Raw genomic sequence first — 23,552 nt, forward strand, 5'->3', positions numbered from 1 at the left:
GCTGCTATAGGCTTATAGCTGCCGGGGACGTTAGGATGCACTGAGCACCTATCTCCTCTTTTTCTCTCCTTATGATGAATTTTTCATCTCTCAATCACACGTTACTAACTCTGCTTTCTCCCGAGTCCTTTTGACTTCACGTCTCATGGGGTCATCGGACCCTATGAGACGGCATAGATCATATCTGCTGATGGATCATCGAGGTCTGGGTCGTGGAATTCCTGCCCCTGACTACGCCACTGTCCTGTTGAGACTCCGCCCACTGTTGAGACTCCGCCCACTCCTCCTCCCCACCGCCATCTGCCTGATGGATCGTGGAGGTCTCCATCGTGGAATATGCCTACTATGAACTATTCATACACTGTCATATTCATTGAATGTATTTAAACTCTAAATCCGTCCTTCTGGTCACATGACATCTATTGTTCTGTCCATCCTGGAGAGGGATCCTCCTCTGTTCTCTCCTGAAGGTTTCTTCCCTTTTTTCCCCCCTGAAGGGTTATTTGGGAGTTTTTCCTGGTCCGATGTGAGGTTTTGGGGCAGGGATGTCTATGTGTACAGATTGTAAAGCACTCTGAGACAAATTTGTAATTTGTGAAATTGGGCTATACAAATAAACTGAATTGAATTGTTAGTAAAGACCTACAGATAGTATAACTCTCTTTAGTTGTCAGAAATAGACATATATAGAAAGCGTTTTAGAGGAGGCACGCGCAGCTGGTGTCACTCGTCGAGAGAGAGAGAGAGAGAGAGAGAGAGAGAGAGAGAGAGAGAGAGAGAGAGAGAGAGAGAGAGAGAGCGTCGGGTGCAGACCAGAGGGTACCACAGGACACTGCTGCTGCCGGACCTCGACACGCAGCGACCGGCCTCGCGCTCCTCCTCGCGCCCTCTGCTTCTCGGGACGTGAACACCAACACGACGACCCCATTTCGCTTTACCCTCACTGCGGGTTCAGAGGAGCCGCGTCGGTCTCCTCTCTCGTCAACGCGTGGACCCCGTGAACCGGGAGCAGCGCGAGGAACCGTTACCCAAAGACTCTGTACGGGGAGAGAGCTCCGTGCAGCCCGGACCGGCGTCTACCGGACGGACCCGGCTGGAGGAGCTGCTGGTCCACGGAGCCCGGCGGCGGGAGGATTAGCGAATATTACATAACACCTGGAAAACAACAGCGAACACGCTGCTAGCCGGAGAGACCCGGACCCGCGAGCCACCGGAGAAACCCATGAGCCACCGGAGAGACCCGTGAACCACTGGAGAGACCCGGACCCGTGAGCCACCGGAGAAACCCGTGAGCCACCGGAGAGACCCGTGAACCACCGGAGAGACCCGGACCCGTGAGCCACCGGAGAGACCCGGACCCGTGAGCCACCGGAGAGACCCGGACCCGTGAGCCACCGGAGAGACCCGGACCCGTGAGCCACCGGGTGTCGCGGGGCTGTGCACATCGGTGTAAACTCTTGGACACATTGTAGCGCCGTGTGTCGGTGTGTCGGTGCGTCGGTGTGTCGTTTCCTCTTTTTTAAACAAAGTAGCGAGGAGCTGCAAGTTTATCGTCACTTGTAGCATTTGAGCTACAAACAAAAAGAAGATAAGAAGAGCCAAGCAGGACGTCGCCTGAACTTCCGGTCTAACGCCGACACGCAGAGCTCCGACCGAGGGCCGAGAGGTCACCGGGACCGGTCGGCCCCTTTCCTCCTATCCTCCCCCTCCTCCTCCTCCTCCCTTCAGTCCGTTATGAAGATGTGAACTCGTCCCTCCCTCTTCTTCCTCTGTCTCTCTCTGCCGTCCTGGAAGCTTTGATCTTATTTCTCTTCTCTCTTCCTCGTCTTCCCTCCCCTCCTCCCCCCCAATTCAACGAGATCAAAGGGCACCTCCCGCCTCTCTCTCTCTCTCTCTCTCTCTCGTGAGGGGGGGGGGGATGTACGAAAGCGTGGATGTTGTGGCGTTCAGCCCCAGCCTGAGCAGCCCCAGCCCCGGCTCGTTTCTGAGCATGGACTACTACCACCGGCCCCCGGGGCTCGGGCCGGAGAAGGGCCTGCTGTCCGGCGGCGGCGGGGGCCTCCAGCGGCCGTTCGGCGGGTCGCTGGTCACCGGCAGACACTGGAGCGGATCCAGCCACTGTGAGTGAAAGTAACACACACTAACACAATTAGTCCGTGTGGGGCATTTCATTGGTTTAGAAAATAACATGAGGGGGGGGGGTACGAGTGGGCCCCAATGGCCCTGGTTGTAGCTCCAGGTGCCCCTCAGCCTCTTCTCACTCATATTAACGTATTTAAACGTATCTTCACGCCGCATGTTCTCTGACATCATTGTTAGCTCCTCTGGTTCCATCTGCTGCTCGAGCTGAAGCACCACATGTTTAGTGTCTGGGTGACGGCTCCTTCATTTAAATGTTGCGGCCTGAAGACGAGCCGCCTCCTGCTCCCCTCCAGCTCATTATGCAAGCCCAGGTTTATGTTCTCAGTGGAGCGACCCCGGTGACCTCGGGGGGTCAGGCAGCTGCCCGGCGCTCCTTTACCACATCTAGCCCGTCCTGACCCCCGGAGGGCGAGCCTCAGAGGGGTTGGCGTGATTAGTTGATTCTTAAATGGGAAAATTAATCTGCAATTTTTGAGAATTTAATCCACTAAAAGTCATTTTCCAGTTTTCAGTTTGTCAGGTTTCTAGGATTCTGTGTCTTTGTCCTCCTGGTGGTTCTTTGGGTCAAATGACATCCTGAATTTTGATTGTTCCTTTTTTTACAGAGCAAAACATTTAAGAAACTATTAAAATATTAAATGGCTTTATCAATAATATGGCAGTTCGTTGCATGAAGCCTTACAGGCCATTAACCTGGAATTACAGTGCACATGCTAATGATAGGCTATTCAACATATGACTTAATTATTAATGATTTTATGATCCATGAAACAACTTTGCATATTATGAGTTGATAATGGCCCCTTATCTTTAGTTTCAGGCCCTTTATTTCAGTGTCTTTGAACACACTTTTCATAGTTCAGGCCCAAACTATTCAGACCGGCAGCGATGCAGATTTGCAAAAGTTGCAGCAGCATTTTAATAAAAGGTTTGAGGACATTGTGCAGGACCCAAGGGTTACATTGTTGAATAGACAAAGCTGTTCTATTTCATTGAGTTTCCTTCTGGTAAACAGTTTGGCTTGGTGTGTGTCTCGAGCTTTTATTTTGAAAGGCAAGAACGGAAGGGGGTCGAGGGCCGATCCGAGCAGGTTCCCCATCTATCGAGAGAATACCCTCACTCGTGTCTCCATGCTGGAGAGTTGGTCGGCCTCGGGTGTGAGACCGTATCCCACGGTTACGGTGGTGATGATGTCACCGCTTCAATCCAGTTGAAGTCATAAAGAGGGGCGAGAGCGGAGGACTTTGCTCGGCCGGTGGGAAAAAGAGAAGGAAAGAGAGGCGAGAGGGGGGAGCGCTCGTAAATCCAGGCTGTAAAGACGAGGGGGATTGCCCTGTGGGGGGGGGGGGGGGTCTTTGTGTGTGACTGGAATGAAGAGCGCACCACACAGGTTCAAAGGTCAAAGGCCGTACGCAGACCCACACACGCATTCAGCGAGCGTGCATGTGTGTGTGTGTGATATCCAACGCGATGACTCACCGACAATTGGGAAGTGACCTACATCTCTCCCTCTCTTTTATTTCTCCTTCTATCTGCCTCTTTCTGTCCCGTGTCAGCTGCCCAGTCATCACTTCTCCGCACTGAATGACCTCTCTTTTCTGTCTGCTGGAGACACTCACACACTCACAGTTTGTCTGGGAATGTGAGGGTGTCCTGACCAAGCTGAGTGTGAGTGCGTGGAGGGAAGGCGGCGGGCCGGTGGCGTGTAGGTGTCTTGACGTGGTGTCAGATGGACGCTAACGGGGGAACCGGTCCGCCCGGCATCGCCTCGTCTCTATTTGACGAAGTAGGAATTTGTTCTCCCGTCACGTCTTCACACTGCATATTTATTGCAGGCGCGATGAAGAAGAAAGAGAAACAACAATGGCTGCTATTGTTGCACTGTGTATGATTAGTAGCACTTCAATACAGCAGCACAGGCTGGATGTGGATCTAATGCGACATAAACTCTAATGAACAGGAATTTATATATAATTCATGGGAATGAAAGAGAAATAACAGCAATACAATGTAACAGAGGGGTTATTTGTCCAGGCTGTATATTAACTCTCTTATACATAAGACGTGGACGTATTTGTCGTGGTGTCGTTGGTTTTGAAGCCTCCAGTTTGTCATTCTGGCGGCGGCCATCTTGGTTTTTTGCAACCAAGGGACTGTGACCGACGGTGTCCACCAGTGTGGGAGCAACCTGCCACTCACAAGGTAGCCCCGCCCTCAAAGTCACGGTCTGTCTGACTCTAAATGGACCGTTATTTACTATATGAACATCACGCTGTCTTGGAACTAGATTGAGACCATAAACTCAGGTTTATAATATTCACTGAGGGAATACATCAAGTGAGAAGTTGTTGCACTTCAGGTTTAAAGCCCTTATGCACCTCTGGCTATTTCTTTAAAATAAATTCTATCTTAAATTCTCATAACCTGAGCTGGCCTCCTGGTTACATGCAGATAGAGGCTAACCTTTTATCATATAAGAGGGCATATCAGTTAAGTGGGGCCATGGCAGGAGGCTTCAGACCCAGCAGGTCCAATGGACCCTCTGAGACGAGAAGAGACAAGGACTCAGGAGAGGAAGAGTTAGTAATATGTGATGGAGAGATGAACATTCATCCATGAGGAGAGAGGAGAGGAGCTCAGTGTATCCTAAACATCCATAAGGAGAGAGGAGAGAGGAGCTCAGTGTATCCTAAGCGTCCATAAGGAGAGAGGAGAGAGGAGCTCAGTGTATCCTAAACGTCCATAAGGAGAGAGGAGAGGAGAGAGGAGCTCAGTGTATCCTAAACATCTATAAGGAGAGAGGAGAGAGGAGCTCAGTGTATCCTAAACGTCTATAAGGAGAGAGGAGAGGAGAGAGGAGCTCAGTGTATCCTAAACATCCATAAGGAGAGAGGAGAGGAGCTCAGTGTATCCTAAACATCCATAAGGAGAGAGGAGCTCAGTGTATCCTAAGCGTCCATAAGGAGAGAGGAGAGAGGAGCTCAGTGTATCCTAAACATCCATAAGGAGAGGAGAGAGGAGCTCAGTGTATCCTAAACGTCCATAAGGAGAGAGGAGAGAAGTGCTCAGTGTATCCTAAGTGTCCATAAGGAGAGAGGAGAGGAGAGAGGTGCTCAGTGTATCCTAAGCGTCCATAAGGGGAGAGGAGAGAGGAGCTCAGTGTATCCTAAGCGTCCATAAGGAGAGAGAGGAGAGAGGAGCTCAGTGTATCCTAAGCGTCCATAAGGAGAGAGGAGGAGCTCAGTGTATCCTAGCGTCCATAAGGAGAGAGGAGAGGAGAGAGAGCTCAGTGTATCCTAAGCATCCATAAGGAGAGAGGAGAGAGGAGCTCAGTGTATCCTAAACGTCCATAAGGAGAGAGGAGAGAGGAGCTCAGTGTATCCTAAACGTCCATAAGGAGAGAGGAGAGGAGAGAGGAGCTCTGTGTATCCTAAGGAGAGAGGAGAGGAGAGAGGAGCTCAGTGTATCCTAAGCGTCCATAAGGAGAAAGGAGAGAGGAGAGAGAGGAGCTCAGTGTATCCTAAGCGTCCATAAGGAGAGGAGAGAGGAGCTCAGTGTATCCTAAACGTCCATAAGGAGAGAGGAGAGGAGAGAGGAGCTCAGTGTATCCTCGTGAGACCTTTACACGTTAGCTTACATCCGATCTGGAGAAACGTCTTCCAGCGTAACATTTGAGTCCTGACTCCGCCCCCTCCAGAGGGTTTGTCACGGCGCTCCGTTTGTCGCCTCGGGGCGGAGTCGACCCCAAGCGGTATCAAAACAATGTTATTGAAATGCGCGGCCGCTCGTCTCGACTCCCTCGCCGCGTTCGGCTTCCGCTGCGTTTAGTTTAGCATTCCTGCGTCGCGCGATGATACACACGTGACCTTCCCGGCCACCTTGGGGAGGCGTGGCGATCTCAGAGATAACAGACGCCGCTGATTGAAGACGGATAGCGGCCAGCGACGGCACGGGGGCCGCAGACGTGTCCAGTCAAGTCGTCGCTGTAACACGCGGTCTCAGAAGGAAGGTCTCCCGTTTGGGTAACTGTTCTACGATTAATACAGAAGAGGTTAGAGTCACACAGTCTGCTGTACACTGCATGGCATACGATGCAAAGATTATAGAGTCAGGACGACGATTCATGTCAAATAACTCCTCATTTACTACATACTGAACTATATTGGTTGTGCCGAGGTGAGATTATGGGTTATAATTTCACAACAAACATAACGTGCAGAAATAATCTGTTTATTAGCGTGTGCGTTAATCCATCAAACGTTCACCAATCAGCTGGCGGCGGCAGATTTAGCTCAAAATAACCAGCTAACATCAGCTCAGAGATGCAATATAACGAGTAATGTGTGTGTATATAGATACATATATTTATATATATACTGTATATATTTATATATATAAATACATATAAATAAATAAAATATTATAGAAATAAATACAAATATTATATGTATAACTATATATAAACTAAAACAAATATTTTATATATAAATAAAAATATATATAAGAATATATAAATAAATAAAAATATTTTTTATATATATATATTTTTAAATATATATATATGTTAAAAGAAATATTTCATGCATCAGTGAATCCATCTGAATAAATTCCTAATAAATTCGACAGAAAACTTATTTTTATTTTCCAATATTTTTGTCCAATTGCTCTAGATGTACAATAATATTTTATTTTACTGAACTCCATCCACCGATGTGATGAGTGTATTTATAATTTATTAACGCTATTATCACCAAATATGACTTTCCGTTAAATGTCCAGTTCTGTTGTGACGTGTTTGAGGTACTTGTACACAGTCTGTGTATTAAGTGCAGTAGATGAGAGCCATGAGTACCAGCACTGGAGAGAAGGCTTATTTTAGACGCCTACAAAAATCCATATCAGTTTTAAGTGTTTGTTATATTTAGAACGTATTAAGAAGAGAGTATATGAGTTGCTCGTGTATTTCAGTTCCCCGTCTGAAAGGAAAACGTAGAGTATACATTTTATTTGTATTTTACACTTTTTATTTTACACATTTATTTTTATGTTACACGTTTATTTTATTTTTAATATATACGTTTTACTTTTTACTATACACCTATTTCATTTTTTAATTTACATGTTATATTTTATTTTTATTTAAATTTTACATATATTATTTTATTTTTATTATACACATTTTATTTTTATTTTACACCTTTTTATTTTACACGTTTCTTTTCTTTTTTTAATAAACGTTTTATTTTATTTTACACGTTTCTTTTCTATGTATTTTACATGTTTTAATTTAATTGTACACGTTTTATTTTATTTTTATGATACTTTTTTCTTTCTTCTACACGTTTTATTATGTTTTGACTAAACACGATTCCTTTTCTTTTAATTGAATTTGTATTATACACCTTTTATTTTATTACAAACGTTTTCTTTTTATTATACACATTTTCTTTTATTTATATTATACACTTTTTATTTTATTTTTACTATACACATGTTTTTCATTTTTATTATACACGTTTTATTTTTACAATACACGTTTTTTTTATTTTACATGTTTTATTTTATTTTTTATTATAAACCTTTTATATTTATTATAAACAAGATGACAGAATTGTGTTAAAAAAAATAATAAAAAATAATATTTTATAAATAAACCGGACAGGACTTTAAGGATACAATACAAAGGGAAGGAGAAAGAAAAGATTAAACAACAACAACAACAGACCCAATAAATAAATAATAACAATTAGAGAAACCACAGCAGATAACACACCCACACACCACCGGTACATCAGCACACCTCGGCAATCCTCAGTGCTGCATGCTGTTCCTGAAGTGTTGTGTTGTAAACAGATTCACCAACAGAGGGTCAACGTACTGACCAACTTAACAACAACAACCAGAAAACAAGTGTTTCTCCTGAAGGCCAGAAGATGTACGTTGTGTTTGGGAAGTTTAAAGGAGGTCAGACGGCTGAGCGGACGGAGGGCTGGCATGTCGGTGAGAGGAGAGAAAGACAAACACTCTCTCTCTCTCTCTCTCTCTCCCCTCTATATAAACAGAGTAGAGGGGAGTGAATCTCCTCCTCTAGTGGAATGTCTGGTATGGCTACTAAAGCAGGGGGAGGGGTGTGCGTGCGTGTGTGTATGTGATCTGAAGGGTCACCTTTAAAATGCGTTGTTGCCTCGTCACTTCACAAAGATCACAAACACTGGGATGAGCCGGACGCAGCATTATGGGATGTTATGGTTCGCTGTAACCACGGTTACCATCGGGACTTAACAACTGAAGCTATAAAAGCACCAATAAGCAGGGAGATATTCTTAAAACCTAAAAGAAACCACACACACTTGTGATCCAGGACACGGGGAGCCGGGATCGAGCTGCCGGCCTCGGGATTAAAGGAACGTTTATTTATTCAGGGCGTTTCACAGAAAACATCCAAAAAAACAGAGAGCGAGAGAAATTCAGTCGTTAAATACTATTAAAAGCTGAGATTCAAGAGCCAAGAGAATAAAATACAGACAAGCTTCAGATTTCATGAAAGGACAAACGGACCCGCTGAGACACAACCGCCCCGAAACCGCTCTGGAAACGGTAAAACAGTCAAACTAAACCGCTCTGGAAACAGTTAAACTAAACCGCTCTGGAAACAGTTAAACTAAACCGCTCTGGAAACAGTCATACATTAAACGCTATAAAATTATAGAAATGATTAAGGAAGTTTTGGGGGTATTTTTGCCCGATCTCCAGTGATATCAGGGGCAACATTATATTTCCTGGGTCACACACCACGTACACACAGAGGTCACACACCACGTACACACAGAGGTCACACACCACATACACACAGAGGTCACACACTACATACACACAGAGGTCACACACCACATATACACAGAGGTCACACACCACGTACACACAGAGGTCACACAGAGGTCACACACATGGCGGCTGTAAGTGACCCAGGCTTCACAACTGTACAGGAGGGTGGTGATGCACACTGCTTGATACACAGAGATTTTTGTATGGAGATATAAATTCTTGTTTTGAAAGACCCGGCGCCTGAGTCTCCCAAAGGCAGCTGATGCTTGTTTGATTCTGTTCTGGACCTCATTGTCGATGTTATTGTCCTCAGAGAGGATACTCCCGAGGTATTTGAATGATGGTACTACAGACAGATGCTTATCATTGATGCTGAAGATGGGTGGCGTGGTGGGATGTTGGTGCTCCACTGACAAACTACCTCTGTTTTGGTGATGTTGATGGTCAGCCCCATCCTGCTGTAAGCCTTCACAGCTGCATCCAGGACAGCCTGGAGGTCTTGTGGAGTGTGAGCCACCAGAGCGCAGTCATCTGCATACTGCAGCTCAAGGACCCTCACTCTGTGCAGCTTGGTGGTTGCTTGCAGCCTCCTGATGTTAAAGAGGTTGCCATCGAGCCTATAGACTACTGTCACCCCGCTGTTGTCCTCAATTTCCTTATGGAGAAGCTGGGTGACGCATAGGAGGAAGATGTTAAAGAGCACTGGTGCTAGTACACCCCTGCCTGACCCCTGTGCACACAGGAAGGAGGCAGACTCTTGTCCTCCTATTGTCACCCTAGCATTCATACCATCATGAAACTGTCGGAGGATGTTGACAAACTTGTTAGGGCATCCAAACCGGAGCAGGATGTCCCACAGTAGGTCTCTGCACAGTGTCAAAGGCTTTGGAGAGGTCGACAAAAGCCATAAACAGGTCTTGATGTTGCTCCCTGCACTTTTCCTGAAGCTGCCGGGCTGTGAAGACCATGTCGACTGTACTCCTGTTCTTCCTAAAGCCACACTGTGATTCTGGGAGCAATGCCTCTGTGATGTTGTTGAGTAGCCTCTGCAGCAGCACCTTGGCCAGGACCTTACCAGCAACAGCAAGGAGTGCTATACCCTGTGGTTGCCACAGATGGTCTTGTCACCTTTGTTTTATATATAGTGACAATTTTGGCATCTCTCCATTGCTGTGGGATGTTTTCATCAGCCCATACTTTAGTGATGTGTTGATGTAGCGCTCTTGTACAGAGGTAACCACCATGTTTAAGCAGCTCCGCAGGGATATTGTCCATGCCAGGAGACGTGTTGTTCTTCAGAGAGCGGACGGCTGACAGGACCTCCAGGAAGGTCGGGGGTTGGTTAAGGTTGTCAATCGGTGGAAGTTCAGGCAGTTGATCCAGGATGGTGCGGTCTGCTTTAGAGTCCTGATTAAGCAAGGTATTAAAATGTTCAGCCCACCTCTCCAGTATACTGCTCTGGTCTTTTAGGACTCTGAGCCCATCTGCGGTTTTAACAGGAGTGATGCAGTGGTTTGTTGGGCCATAGATAGATTTGACTGCATTGTAAAAGTTATGCATATCATTTCTATCAGCGAAAGATTGGATTTCCTGTGCCTTCTCTGTCCACCACTTGTTTTGCATTGTCCGTAGGGTCTTTTGCACTTCACGCCACGCCCTCTGCCATTGCTGTCTGGCGGTGCTCAATGAGGGTTTTTTCAGGGTTGCCTGGTGTGCTTTGTGCATGACGTTCAGTGAGTTACGGATGGTGTCTGAGTTATTGTCAAACCAGTCCTGGTGGTTTTTGGTCTTATAGCCGATTGTGTGGGTTGCTGCTTCATGAAGGGCTGAGCTGATAGCGGTCCACTGCTGGTCTGTGTCATTCCCTCCTCTCAAGGTGAGTTCAAGCTCTTCAAGTTTTTCAGCCAGGGAGCATCGGAACTCATTTCTTGTGCTGGTATCCTTCAGACGGGCGCAGTCTAAGCGTCTCCCACTGACCCCACGTTTCCGCATGGGGGGGCGTACGCTCATGTGGACTTTGGCCACGATCATCCTGTGGTCTGTCCAGCATTCTGCACCTCTCATGGCCCGGCATATGAGAACGTCTTTGATGTCACAACGTCTCACGATGACATAGTCAATCAGGTGCCAATGTTTAGAGCGTGGGTGCATCCATGATGTTTTATATTTGGTCTTTTGCTGGAAGATGGTGTTGGTTATGGTCAGGTTGTGCTCAGAGCAGAGTAAGTAATCTCATGCCATTTGAGTTGGCCTGACCAATACCATGCCTGCCAAGCACTCCTTTCCATATCCTGTCACTCTGCCCCACACGAGCATTGAAGTCCCCAAGGAGGAGGATCTTGTCGGTCTTGGGGATCCGGTGGAAAGCCTCATCCAGTGACTGATAGAATGAGTCTTTAACCTCAGTGTCGGATGGCAGTGTTGGCGCATACACACTAAGAAGTGTAGCAAAGCGGTTCTTCGCCAGGGGGATACGGAGGGTCATCAGTCTTTCACTGATGCCCACAGGTGTTTCAGTGAGTCTTGGTAGCAGTGTGTTCTTGATGGCCAGTCCCACACCGTGCAGATGTTGTCCACCTGGGGGATAGCCTTTCCAGAAGAAGGTGTAACCAGACCCTTCCTCTATCAGCGACCCTTCATCAAGGAGCCTGGTCTCGAAGTGCGGCGATGTCGATGTTGTAACGCCTCAGCTCGGCCGCAATCAGTGCTGTTCTTCTGTGAGGTCTTTCGGTTCTGCCATAGGAGTCCAGGAGGGTTCTTACGTTCCATGTTGCCAGTTTTAGGTTTTGGGTTTTTTTCTTCTGTTTCGACCGCAGAAGTGGAATGACCCGACAGGTGCGGTAGCCTGTCCAGGTGCGAGTTGAGTGGGCATTTTTTAGGCCACCTTTTCTAGGCCCCTCCTCGGATTGAGGTGAGCAGTGTGGTCCCTAAATAGGGGCTGCTCAGTCACACAGGGTGCTGCCGAGATCAGCTGCCACTCAGTCCCAGCTGATAGCGACCAATATCCCGTGCCGCTGACGTGCAGGGCTCTGACTAGAAGCTCCCAGTCTATTCAAACCTGCTCCCATCGCCAGTCTTCAACCAGATGTGGATCCAGAGTATTCACCGTGGTCAGAGGTGGATACCTGCGCAAAGAGATTATTTAGAGTGCCGTTGGAGGCGCGCTATCCCCAGTAGCACTATCTTCGCCATGGTGAGGTAAATCTGATGGCATGGGTGAGCCCAGGACGACCAGTTCCCCATCCTGGCTGCAGGAGGCTGCCGGGTCCTGGCTATGTTTAGGCCCGCCTATTGCGCACCGCCAGCGCATTGCTTTTCTGTCGGGGTCTGCTCCCTTAGCCCTGCCTCGAGAGGCTAACCCACAAGGCAGTGGGGCTATTCGCCCATAGCTGGGGCAGTGGTTGATGGGTGCCAGGGCATGTCCACCTTGTGGTGGGCCTGCACACCGCATCTCTGGGGCCCACTGCTGCTCCGAGATCCCCTGCAGTTTAGCCTGGGACCAGGGGTACCCAGTTACCATGTGTGGCCACGAGGAGGCACTGCAGGAGTCTTGGTGGTGGAGAGGCTATGTACTGGCAGAGGAGACTTATGCTCTCGGCTCCTCTTTTCACCCCCTATGAGGGAGCTAGCCAGCGGCGGTAGCTGAAAGCAGAGAGTTGCAAGCAGAGGGCAGCATGCAACATGCAGCATGCACTAACTACAAGCACTTCTGCACTACTGCACTAGACGCTTCACAGCCACCCTGTGTGATGTACACACACACACAGAGGTCACACACCACATACACACAGAGGTCACACACCACGTATACACAGAGGTCACACACCACATACACACAGAGGTCACACACCACGTATACACAGAGGTCACACACCACATACACACAGAGGTCACACACCACGTATACACAGAGGTCACACACCACATACACACAGAGGTCACACACCACATACACACAGAGGTCACACACCACATACACACAGAGGTCACACACAGACACACAGAGGCGGGTCACTCAAAATAGGTGACTTCGTACGAATCGTGTAGATCCGAAGAGTTTTTGTTTTGGGGTAGGGGGGGGGGGTCAATTGGCCGGCCAGCGTTTATGAGATTGGAGTGGGACACGGAGAAAATGTGGAGTGGGTGCTCTTCGCAATAGAACATCTTTGATGGGACGTGTCGCGTCTCGGCCAATCAGCGTCAAGATGTCTTAAGCGTTTGGTGGTTTAGGTTAGCTTGTATGTTAGCCGCTACATCTGTTGCTGTCACGCTGGACGGTGAAGCGATGCTAACAAAGTACCCGTACGTTAAAAACGATGTGATTTAGCATATTTTTTGTCTCGATACTTCATTAAAAGAGCGCGGGATCAGCGCGCCTGCGCTGCTCCGTGTCAAGCTGTCTGCACACTGCGCAGCGCTAACAGAGGGCGTTAAGTGGCGGAATTGTCGGCTTTAAAATAAAAATAAAAAAAGATGCCAGAAGTGAAATGTTTAAGTTCAGTCTGTAAAGTTCTGTAACTCTACAGCTGCTCATCCTGATGAACTGTATCATCTGGTCAGAGACTAACGGCCTCATAGTGTATAATCAATGCTCTGATGGCTCCATGTAGTTTCATTCATATCTTGTAGGCTCATTCTAATATTACTGCCATTTGTTAAGTGTTGAAAAAGTTGGTAAAAAGTGAACCATACAGATATTTTATTTATTACTATTATAGATAAATATACCAGTGTCTTATTTATGGTATACTGTTTTTATGGTATTGTATCAGTATCATGATATTTATGGCAGGTATGGTATAGAAGATCGTGACAACCAGGTAGAGGCAGAACAGACTCGAGGAACAGACTCGTGGCTCAGCAGAGCACAAGACTTGAAGACTTGTTCACGCCAAAAAAAAAAGGAAGCTGGTTCATGAATGACCATATTATACACAATATTACTAATATTATAGGGCCCGATCACCAGAATGGAGGACCTACAGACAGGGATGGATTAACAAACGGGCCTACCGGGCCCAGGCCCAGGCCCAGGGGCCCATGAGCTCAGGGGGCCCCTGAGCCAGAGCCTCCCCGCGTGACGTCGCTGTTATTAACATTGTATTGATATGAATATGATGATATGACACGATGCGCCGTATGCCGGTATATGCTAGGCTTAAGTCATTCATGTCAGTAACAGGGCCCCAATAGTCCTACTGAGGGATGGATTACCGAACGAGCCTACCGGCACCAGGGGCCCATGAGCTCAGGGGGCCCCTAAGCCAGAGCCTTTGCGTGAAGTCTGTTATTAACTTTGTATTGATATGATACGATCCGTAGTTCCATACGGACTGTTTTGCTAGCGATGTGGTTTTTTTTGCGGGGGGGGGGGCTTGACACATCCAGGCCCAGGGGCCCGTGGCTTCTTAATCCGTCCATGCCTACAGATTATCATACAACGTCCAACATCAATGTTCGTGGAAGTCACCAGCACCCCCCCCCCCCCCCCGCGCGCCTATCCTTCTCACCTTTTTCACTCCTGACCCGTTTTCATGCCTGAGAGGTCACACACCACGTATACACAGAGGTCACACACCACGTACACACAGAGGTCACACACCACATACACACAGAGGTCACACACCACGTACACACAGAGGTCACACACCACGTACACAGAGGTCACACACCACATACACACAGAGGTCACACACCACGTACACACAGAGGTCACACCATGTACACACAGAGGTCACACACCACGTACACACAGAGGTCACACACTACGTACACACAGAGGTCACACACTACATACACACAGAGGTCACACACCACGTATACACAGAGGTCACACACCACGTACACACAGAGGTCACACACCACATACACACAGAGGTCACACACAGGTCACATACAGATCACACAGGGGTCACACACCACATACACACAGAGGTCACACACCATACACAGAGGTCACACCACACACAGGTCACACACAGAGGTCACACACCACATACACACAGAGGTCACACACAGAGGTCACACACCACGTACACACAGAGGTCACACACCAGGTACACACAGAGGTCACACACAGAGGTCACAGACAGAGGTCACACACCATGTACACACAGAGGTCACACACCACGTACACACAGAGGTCACACACCAGGTACACACAGAGGTCACACACCATGTACACACAGAGGTCACACACCATGTACACACAGAGGTCACACACCACGTACACACAGAGGTCACACACCACGTATACACAGAGGTCACACACCACGTACACACAGAGGTCACACACCACATACACACAGAGGTCACACACCACGTACACACAGAGGTCACACACCACGTACACACAGAGGTCACACACCACGTACACACAGAGGTCACACACCACATACACACAGAGGTCACACACCACGTACACACAGAGGTCACACACCACATACACACAGAGGTCACACACACAGAGGTCACACACCACATACACACAGAGGTCACACACCACGTATACACAGAGGTCACACACCACATACACACTGAGGTCACACACCACGTACACACAGAGGTCACACACCACATACACACAGAGGTCACACACCACGTACACACAGAGGTCACACACCACGTACACACAGAGGTCACGGGGAGCTGGTGATGCCGCCTGTACTGACAGATGCATTATGGTGTCTATCGGCTTGTGTTTTATGACGTTTCACCAGCACAAGACGGCTCATGAAGTTCTGTTCTTAAGTATTTAAGTATTACATGCATGTCATTCATGGTGCTGTCAAATACAGACGCAAAGTCTTTTTTTACCAGATAAATGTTGTCTAAATGTTCTTTGTTGTTGTTGTTAACTGTTGACTGTCTGCTCTTTATTACCTCATCACTTTATCACTTTTTATTATTACTATTATTCACTGAATGTCGGACAAAAGAAGAGAGAAACATTCTTTAGATGTTCTGGATGTTCAACGTTGAAAAATTGACAATAAAGATAACTTTGACTTTTAATAACAAGAGCACGAGGCGAACATTTTTGGAGGAGTGATGCCAGAGAAGAACCATTTCTGGTTCCACAAAGAACCTTTCAAACCATGGTTCTTTAAAGAACCATGTCCTGAAAGAGTTCTTTAAAGAACCATGTCCTTAAAGAGTTCTTTAAAGAACCATGTCCTTAAAGAGTTCTCTAAAGAACCATGTCCTTAAAGAGTTCTTTAAAGAACCATGTCCTTAAAGAGTTCTTTAAAGAACCATGTCCTTAAAGAGTTCTCTAAAGAACCATGTCCTTAAAGAGTTCTTTAAAGAACCATGTCCTTAAAGAGTTCTTTAAAGAACCATGTCCTTAAAGAGTTCTCTAAAGAACCATGTCCTTAAAGAGTTCTTTAAAGAACCATGTCCTTAAAGAGTTCTCTAAAGAACCATGTCCTTAAAGAGTTCTTTAAAGAACCATGTCCTTAAAGAGTTCTCTAAAGAACCATGTCCTTTAAGAGTTCTTCAAAGAACCTACAAAGGTGTCTCAAAAAATGTCAAAACATGGTTCTTTAAGGCACCATTTCTGGTTCCACAAAGAACCTTTCAAACCAGGGTTCTTTAAAGAACCATGTCCTGAAAGTTCTTTAAAGGACCATGTCCTTAAAGAGTTCTTTAAAGAACCATGTCCTTAAAGAGTTCTTTAAAGAACCATGTCCTTAAAGCGTTCTCGAAAGAACCATGTCCTTAAAGAGTTCTTTAAAGAACCATGTCCTTAAAGAGTTCTCGAAAGAACCATGTCCTTAAAGAGTTCTTTAAAGAACCATGTCCTTAAAGAGTTCTCTAAAGAACCATATCCTTAAAGAGTTCTCTAAAGAACCATGTCCTTTAAGAGTTCTTCAAAGAACCTACAAAGGTGTCTCAAAAAACGTCAAAATATGGTTCTTTAAGGCACCATTTCTGGTTCCAATAAGAACCTTTCAAACCAGGATTCTCTAAAGAACCATGTCCTTAAAGAGTTCTCTAAAGAACCATGTCCTTAAAGAGTTCTTTAAAGAACCATGTCCTTAAAGAGTTCTCTAAAGAACCATGTCCTTAAAGAGTTCTTCAAAGAACCTACAAAGGTGTCTCAAAAAACGTCAAAACATGGTTCTTTAAGGCACCATTTCTGGTTCCAATAAGAACCTTTCAAACCAGGATTCTCTAAAGAACCATGTCCTTAAAGAGTTCTTCAAAGAACCTTTAAAACATGATTCTTTAAGGCACCATTTCTGGTTCCTCAAAGAACCTTTAAAGGTGTCTCAAAAAACGTCAAAACATGGTTCTTTAAGGCACCATTTCTGATTCCTCAAAGAACCTTTCAAACCAGGGTTCTTTAAAGAACCATTTCCTTGAATAGTTCTTCAAGGAACATATAAAGGTTTTTTTACGGCTACGTGTCCAAAACATATGGATTAAAGGAACATATGTGAACGTTTTAAATGATTACGTAATCTTTTTTGACCAAGCGTTTGGATGTTGGACCGGAGGATCTGCTCAGCGGGAACAACAGGAAGCTTCATGTCTGGATTGTTTCTGATGGCACCCCCGTGACCGTTGGTTTGACAAACCCGAATCAACCCCGACATTAATCACGATAGATGAAGACGACCTGAAGCGTCATCGTCCGCTCGCCTCGGCTCCTTCGTGCCGTCTTGACTCCGTGTTTCTCGTCCCGCAGCCATCGAGACGGAGAGCACGAGTTCCGGAGAGGACCTCCTGGTGCCCGGCCCCGCCTCCCCTCCCCCGCCGCCGCGCATCTACAAGCCGTGCTTCGTGTGCCAGGACAAGTCCTCCGGGTACCACTACGGGGTCAGCGCCTGTGAGGGCTGCAAGGTGGGCGGCTGCAGCTCCCCGGGGGCCACGGGGGGCCACGGGGGCGTCGTCCTCGTGGAGAGGCTCTGAGGACGGGAGGGAACACTCACATGTGTGTTTGAGTTACACGGGATGCTTTGCAGACTGACTTCTGTCACGATGACACTCCAGTGGCTCCTCCAGCTGATTCCAGCAAGTTAGCGTTTAGCTAGATTTGCACATTTGGGTTAAATTTGCCAGATTAACACATTATTACAATAGTTCAATAATAATAATCCATTTAATTTATAGAGCGCTTTTTAAGGTACTCAAAGACACTTTACAAGTTACATTAACACACCGTAGACCTACAGGGAGCAACTCAGGGTTAAGTGTCTTGCTCAAGGACACAGTGACTAGGGCGGGGATTGAACCGCCAACCCCCTGATTGGAAGACAGACCTGCTGACCTCTGACCCGCAGTCACCCCAAATGTATTTATCAACAAAAAAACAAAGGGGGCTGTTTACGTAAAGCACATCGGATGTTGATCTTTTTTCTTCTTCTCACTTACATTTTTTTATTTGTTTAGATATATAGTAACATAAAACAATTACAAAAATATCAGACAAAAACATTAAATAACAGAACACATGATACATATAGATATTTATATAGATACATATACTTTATATATCTATATATATATAGATACATATATATATATATTTATATAAATATATTTATATAGATATATATATAAACACATAAATACATACACGTATATATAGAAATTTATATAGATATATGTGTATATATATTTTAATATATATATACATATACACACACACACAAATAATGTTGATCTTTTAAAACTAAGTTGCAATAAAAAAAAGAGCCGCCAGTAAATTTCACCCGTTGACAGTTTACCATTTTCTTTCACTCTAATAAATAATAATATTAATAATAACAATAAATAAATTAATTAATGAGTGAATGAAACAAATGGCATCATTTGCGGTCATTCAACCCGACCCACGCTGACATACATCAACTCGTGAACTCCTGCCGGCCACAGTCACGTGAGGCCACGCTGGATTTGCATAATGTGGAAAGCGGAGAGGTCGCGACCTTTGCACCTCCCTTAGGATCTGTAAACCTCTTGGCCTCGTCTAATCCCTGAACACACACACACTTACACACGTAATCTGCGCATGCAATTACTATTCTTTGATGTGTGTGTGTGGGCTTTAGTGTGCTCGTGGTCACGTCCTCTTATCACACGCACGGACCTGCTCACCAGCTGGTCGTCAACAACAACAAAACGTTGTTTGTTATCGCACCTCCAAATGTTCCGTGCCCGTCTGATCGGTTCCTTCCCTCTCAGGGCTTCTTCCGGAGGAGCATCCAGAAGAACATGGTGTACACGTGTCACCGAGACAAAGTGTGTGTTATAAACAAGGTGACGAGGAACCGGTGCCAGTGCTGCCGGCTGCAGAAATGCCTCGAGGTCGGCATGTCCAAGGAGTGTGAGTACAGCGGCGCAGAAATACAGAATGCACATGTTTCCATCTATCTAGTTCAGAAGTTTCATGTGTTTTGCGTGTGATTGATTCTCTCCAATGAAACGGGGCTGTATCCTCTGTGGTCGTGATCCCATGCCGCCAGAACTCTTCGAGGGGTGAACCGTGCCTTTAATTCTGTGTTGCCAGGCACTCAAAAAGCAGAATATGGTGCACTGAGTTGACTCAGGCAGGTGGTGTAAAGCTTGGTGTTCGTCTCCCTCTGGTGGCCGTTCTCCACGATGCACGCCCCGCAAAGCCACCGGCGTCCAGCACTATGTAGCAGCTGGATTTTAGTTCTCAGGGTTCATACGGTCATGGAAAACCTGGAAAAGTCCTGGAATGTTAAAATGGTTATTTCCAGGTCTGGAAAAGTCCTGGAGAAAAAAATATCCCCATAGTTTTGGAAAAGTCCTGGAAATGTGTTATATTCATATATTCACTTAAGCTGAGTTATAAATAATAAATATGCTTTTAAAAGAAAAATGCTCAAAATATAAGTCGGCATACGCTCTTTCATACTCACACATTTTCCGCGCCTCAAGTGAACGCACCTTAACTGAAAAGACATGAATGTTTATTCTTTTAATCTAAACTATTGTTTCTCATTCATTTGAGTCATTTAAGGTTATTTACTGTATGCTTTGGAATCCTCATTGTTAGTTTAAATACAACATTTTATCACTTTTTCATGTTCATGCCGAAATTTCACAAAATGTTTGATCCTGGAAACCCATCACCATGAGGATGAACCTGTTCATTGGTCATGTGGATGAACCTGTTCATTGGTCATGAGGATGAACCTGTTCATTGGTCATGGGGATGAACCTGTTCATTGGTCATGTGGATGAACCTGTTCATTGGTCATGAGGATGAACCTGTTCATTGGTCATGTGGATGAACCTGTTCATTGGTCATGGGGATGAACCTGTTCATTGGTCATGTGGATGAACCTGTTCATTGGTCATGAGGATGAACCTGTTCATTGGTCATGTGGATGAACCTGTTCATTGGTCATGAGGATGAACCTGTTCATTGGTCATGTGGATGAACCTGTTCATTGGTCATGTGGATGAACCTGTTCATTGGTCATGAGGATTAACCTGTTCATTGGTCATGTGGATGAACCTGTTCATTGGTCATGTGGATGAACCTGTTCATTGGTCATGTGGATGAACCTGTTCATTGGTCATGAGGATGAACCTGTTCATTGGTCGTGTGGATGAACCTGTTCATTGGTCATGAGGATGAACCTGTTCATTGGTCATGTGGATGAACCTGTTCATTGGTCATGGGGATGAACCTGTTCATTGGTCATGTGGATGAACCTGTTCATTGGTCATGAGGATGAACCTGTTCATTGGTCATGTGGATGAACCTGTTCATTGGTCATGAGGATGAACCTGTTCATTGGTCATGAGGATGAACCTGTTCATTGGTCATGAGGATGAACCTGTTCATTGGTCATGAGGATGAACCTGTTCATTGGTCATGTGGATGAACCTGTTCATTGGTCATGAGGATGAACCTGTTCATTGGTCATGAGGATGAACCTGTTCATTGGTCATGTGGATGAACCTGTTCATTGGTCATGTGGATGAACCTGTTCATTGGTCATGAGGATGAACCTGTTCATTGGTCATGAGGTTGAACCTGTTCATTGGTCATGTGGATGAACCTGTTCATTGGTCATGAGGATGAACCTGTTCATTGGTCATGTGGATGAACCTGTTCATTGGTCATGAGGATGAACCTGTTCATTGGTCATGTGGATGAACCCTGTTCATCGGTCATGTGGATGAACCCTGTCTTTCTCTGCTCTTCGGCCTTCCAGTGGTGAGAAACGACCGGATGAAGAAGAAGAAGGAGGAGAAGAGGCAGGGGGAGGCGGAGGTCTACGTCCTGTCGGCCGACACAGAGCAGATGATCGAGCGAGTCCGCCGAGCGCACCTGGGCACCTTCCCCTCCCTCGGCCAGCTGGGGAAGTACACCACGGTACGGCCACACACACACACACACACACACACACACAGGTTACTGTGAGGAAAACAAGACACAGGGTTCGTTTGGTCATGGAAAACCTCCAAAAGTCCTGGAATTTTTAAACGTTTTTTCCAGGCCTGGAAAAGTCCTGTAAAAATTGTTTTACAAAAGTTTTGGAAAATTCATGAAATGTTTTATATTCATAAGTTCATTTAAGCAGTATTATTTAAAAGAATAAACAGTTGTATCAATATTTATTCTTTTAATCAAACTATTGTCTCTCATTTAAGGTTTACTTGTGTATACACAGATTTCACTAAATGTATGGTCATATAAATTTGATTTAAAGTCCTGTATAGGTCCTGGAAAGGTCATGTGAATCCAATAGTCAATGTGTATGAACCCTGACTATGATACTGATGATTTGACCTACATCACTAAACAATCAGAGAGAAAGGGACTGTAGACAAATGACACAAAATCGACATCATTAAAGTTCCTCGTAGTCCACAAACGACACGTCTTTCCTCTTCTTACGTCCGACGGTCTCTCCGCCTCCTGCAGAGCAACAGCTCGGAGCACCGCGTCTCTCTGGACGTCAGCCTGTGGGACAAGTTCAGCGAGCTGTCCACCAAGTGCATCATCAAGACGGTGGAGTTCGCCAAGCAGCTGCCCGGCTTCACCACGCTGACCATCGCCGACCAGATCACGCTGCTCAAATCCGCCTGCCTCGACATCCTGGTGAGTCCTTCACCGCGACACGCCGAGAGGAACGGGCCGCACGGTTAAAGAAATATTCTCAACGCTTTACTCGCTGGACTATTTGTGGCTTTTCCCTTCATTCGCGCCTTAGAGGGGGCGGGGCTTATCTCTGTGTCTTTACTCCGTGGAAACAGTTCTCATCTCCTTCATCCACCATGAAGAACTAACCACTAGTTCTGCTTCATACTTGTTGAGGACATCACACACACGTCTGAACATGTAACGCCTTTGTGTTTGGGTTCATAACATTAATATTATATCTATATATATATATATATTTAAACATGACATCCCCCGTAGGCTCACGCAGCTCAGTGACCTTCACCTCTAGTCTGAATGTCTCTTCAGACTAGAGCAGCAGTTAGATTCACCAACGGAGGAGCAGCTCAGCTCTGATTGGCTGTCGCAACTCGTCGTCGGGCAAATTTCAACTTGAGACAAAAGAGGCGAATATTCTCAACGCGCAATTCGTGTCTTACGCCGCACGCCGAAAGTTTGCGTCAATCGCAACCACTCGCGTCTGTACGTTGACTTTGCTCATGGGATCTACTCACAAAGACACTTGGCAACGCTTTAGCTGTGAACGCAGCTTTACAGCGAAAAATTCCTCTCACGTTTCAGATTCTGAAGATCTGCACCCGCTACACGCCGGACAAGGACACCATGACCTTCTCCGACGGGCTGACCCTGAACCGCACACAGATGCACAACGCCGGCTTCGGGCCGCTCACCGACCTGGTGTTCTCCTTCGCCAACCAGCTGCTGCCGCTGGAGATGGACGACGCCGAGACGGGCCTGCTCAGTGCCATCTGCCTGCTGTGTGGAGGTACTGCGGGAATGTTGACTCAAATATTGAATGATCGAACGTCGTGGGCAAAGGAAAGGCAGAGCGGCTGTGGTGGGAACGGAAAGGTGTGAGGACGGAGATGATGTACTCATATGGTGTACTGTGTGTGTGTGTGTGTGTAGACCGTCAGGATCTGGAGGAGTCGGACAAGGTGGATGTTCTTCAGGAGCCGATGCTTGAAGCCCTGAAGGTTTGAAAATAAAGTTATTATCATGAGAGACGACCGATCTGAGGTTATCAGTCGCTACGGTTACCGTAACCACACACACACACACACACACACACACACACCATCAGTGGGGAAGTTCTGCAAGTCCAAAATTAACTGTGCAGGAACAGCCTTAGAACATCTGGAACTAACTTATATTTGTTATAATTATTATACATAATGTTGTTATTTAGGAAAAACAATACTGAGCTCCCTCTCTAGCCACAACACAGGAAAACAGACACAAAACAGGTGAAAACAACTCAAAACAGGAGAAAACAGACATAAAACAGGAGAAAACAGACACAAAACAGGAGAAAACAGACACAAAACAGGAGAAAACAACTCAAAACAGGAGAAAACAGACATAAAACAGGAGAAAACAGACATAAAACAGGAGAAAACAGACACAAAACAGG

General features: G+C 46.2%; 1 protein-coding gene across 1 annotated transcript; it reads left to right on the forward strand.

The window, feature by feature from the left end:
- The first annotated feature begins 1,069 nt into the window (after positions 1-1,069).
- LOC130188355 (retinoic acid receptor alpha-B-like) lies at positions 1,070-23,138 on the forward strand. The gene is made up of 7 exons (XM_056406679.1): positions 1,070-2,120; positions 17,660-17,814; positions 19,159-19,300; positions 21,168-21,328; positions 21,881-22,057; positions 22,700-22,904; positions 23,048-23,138. Exons 1-7 carry the CDS (start codon positions 1,919-1,921, stop codon positions 23,119-23,121), a joined length of 1,116 nt encoding a protein of 371 aa, XP_056262654.1. The 5' UTR covers positions 1,070-1,918; the 3' UTR covers positions 23,122-23,138.
- Positions 23,139-23,552: the final 414 nt, after the last annotated feature.

Source organism: Pseudoliparis swirei, chromosome 23, assembly GCF_029220125.1.
Source record: "Pseudoliparis swirei isolate HS2019 ecotype Mariana Trench chromosome 23, NWPU_hadal_v1, whole genome shotgun sequence".
Taxonomy (NCBI): Eukaryota; Metazoa; Chordata; class Actinopteri; order Perciformes; family Liparidae; genus Pseudoliparis; species Pseudoliparis swirei.

Coding starts and splice junctions, on each gene's coding strand:
- LOC130188355 (XM_056406679.1), top strand. CDS start 1,919: ATGTACGAAAGCGTGGATGTTGTGGCGTTCAGCCCCAGCCTGAGCAGC. Junction 17,815..19,158: donor GCGCCTGTGAGGGCTGCAAG/GTGGGCGGCTGC, acceptor CTTCCCTCTCAG/GGCTTCTTCCGGAGGAGCAT. Junction 19,301..21,167: donor GGTCGGCATGTCCAAGGAGT/GTGAGTACAGCG, acceptor TCGGCCTTCCAG/TGGTGAGAAACGACCGGATG.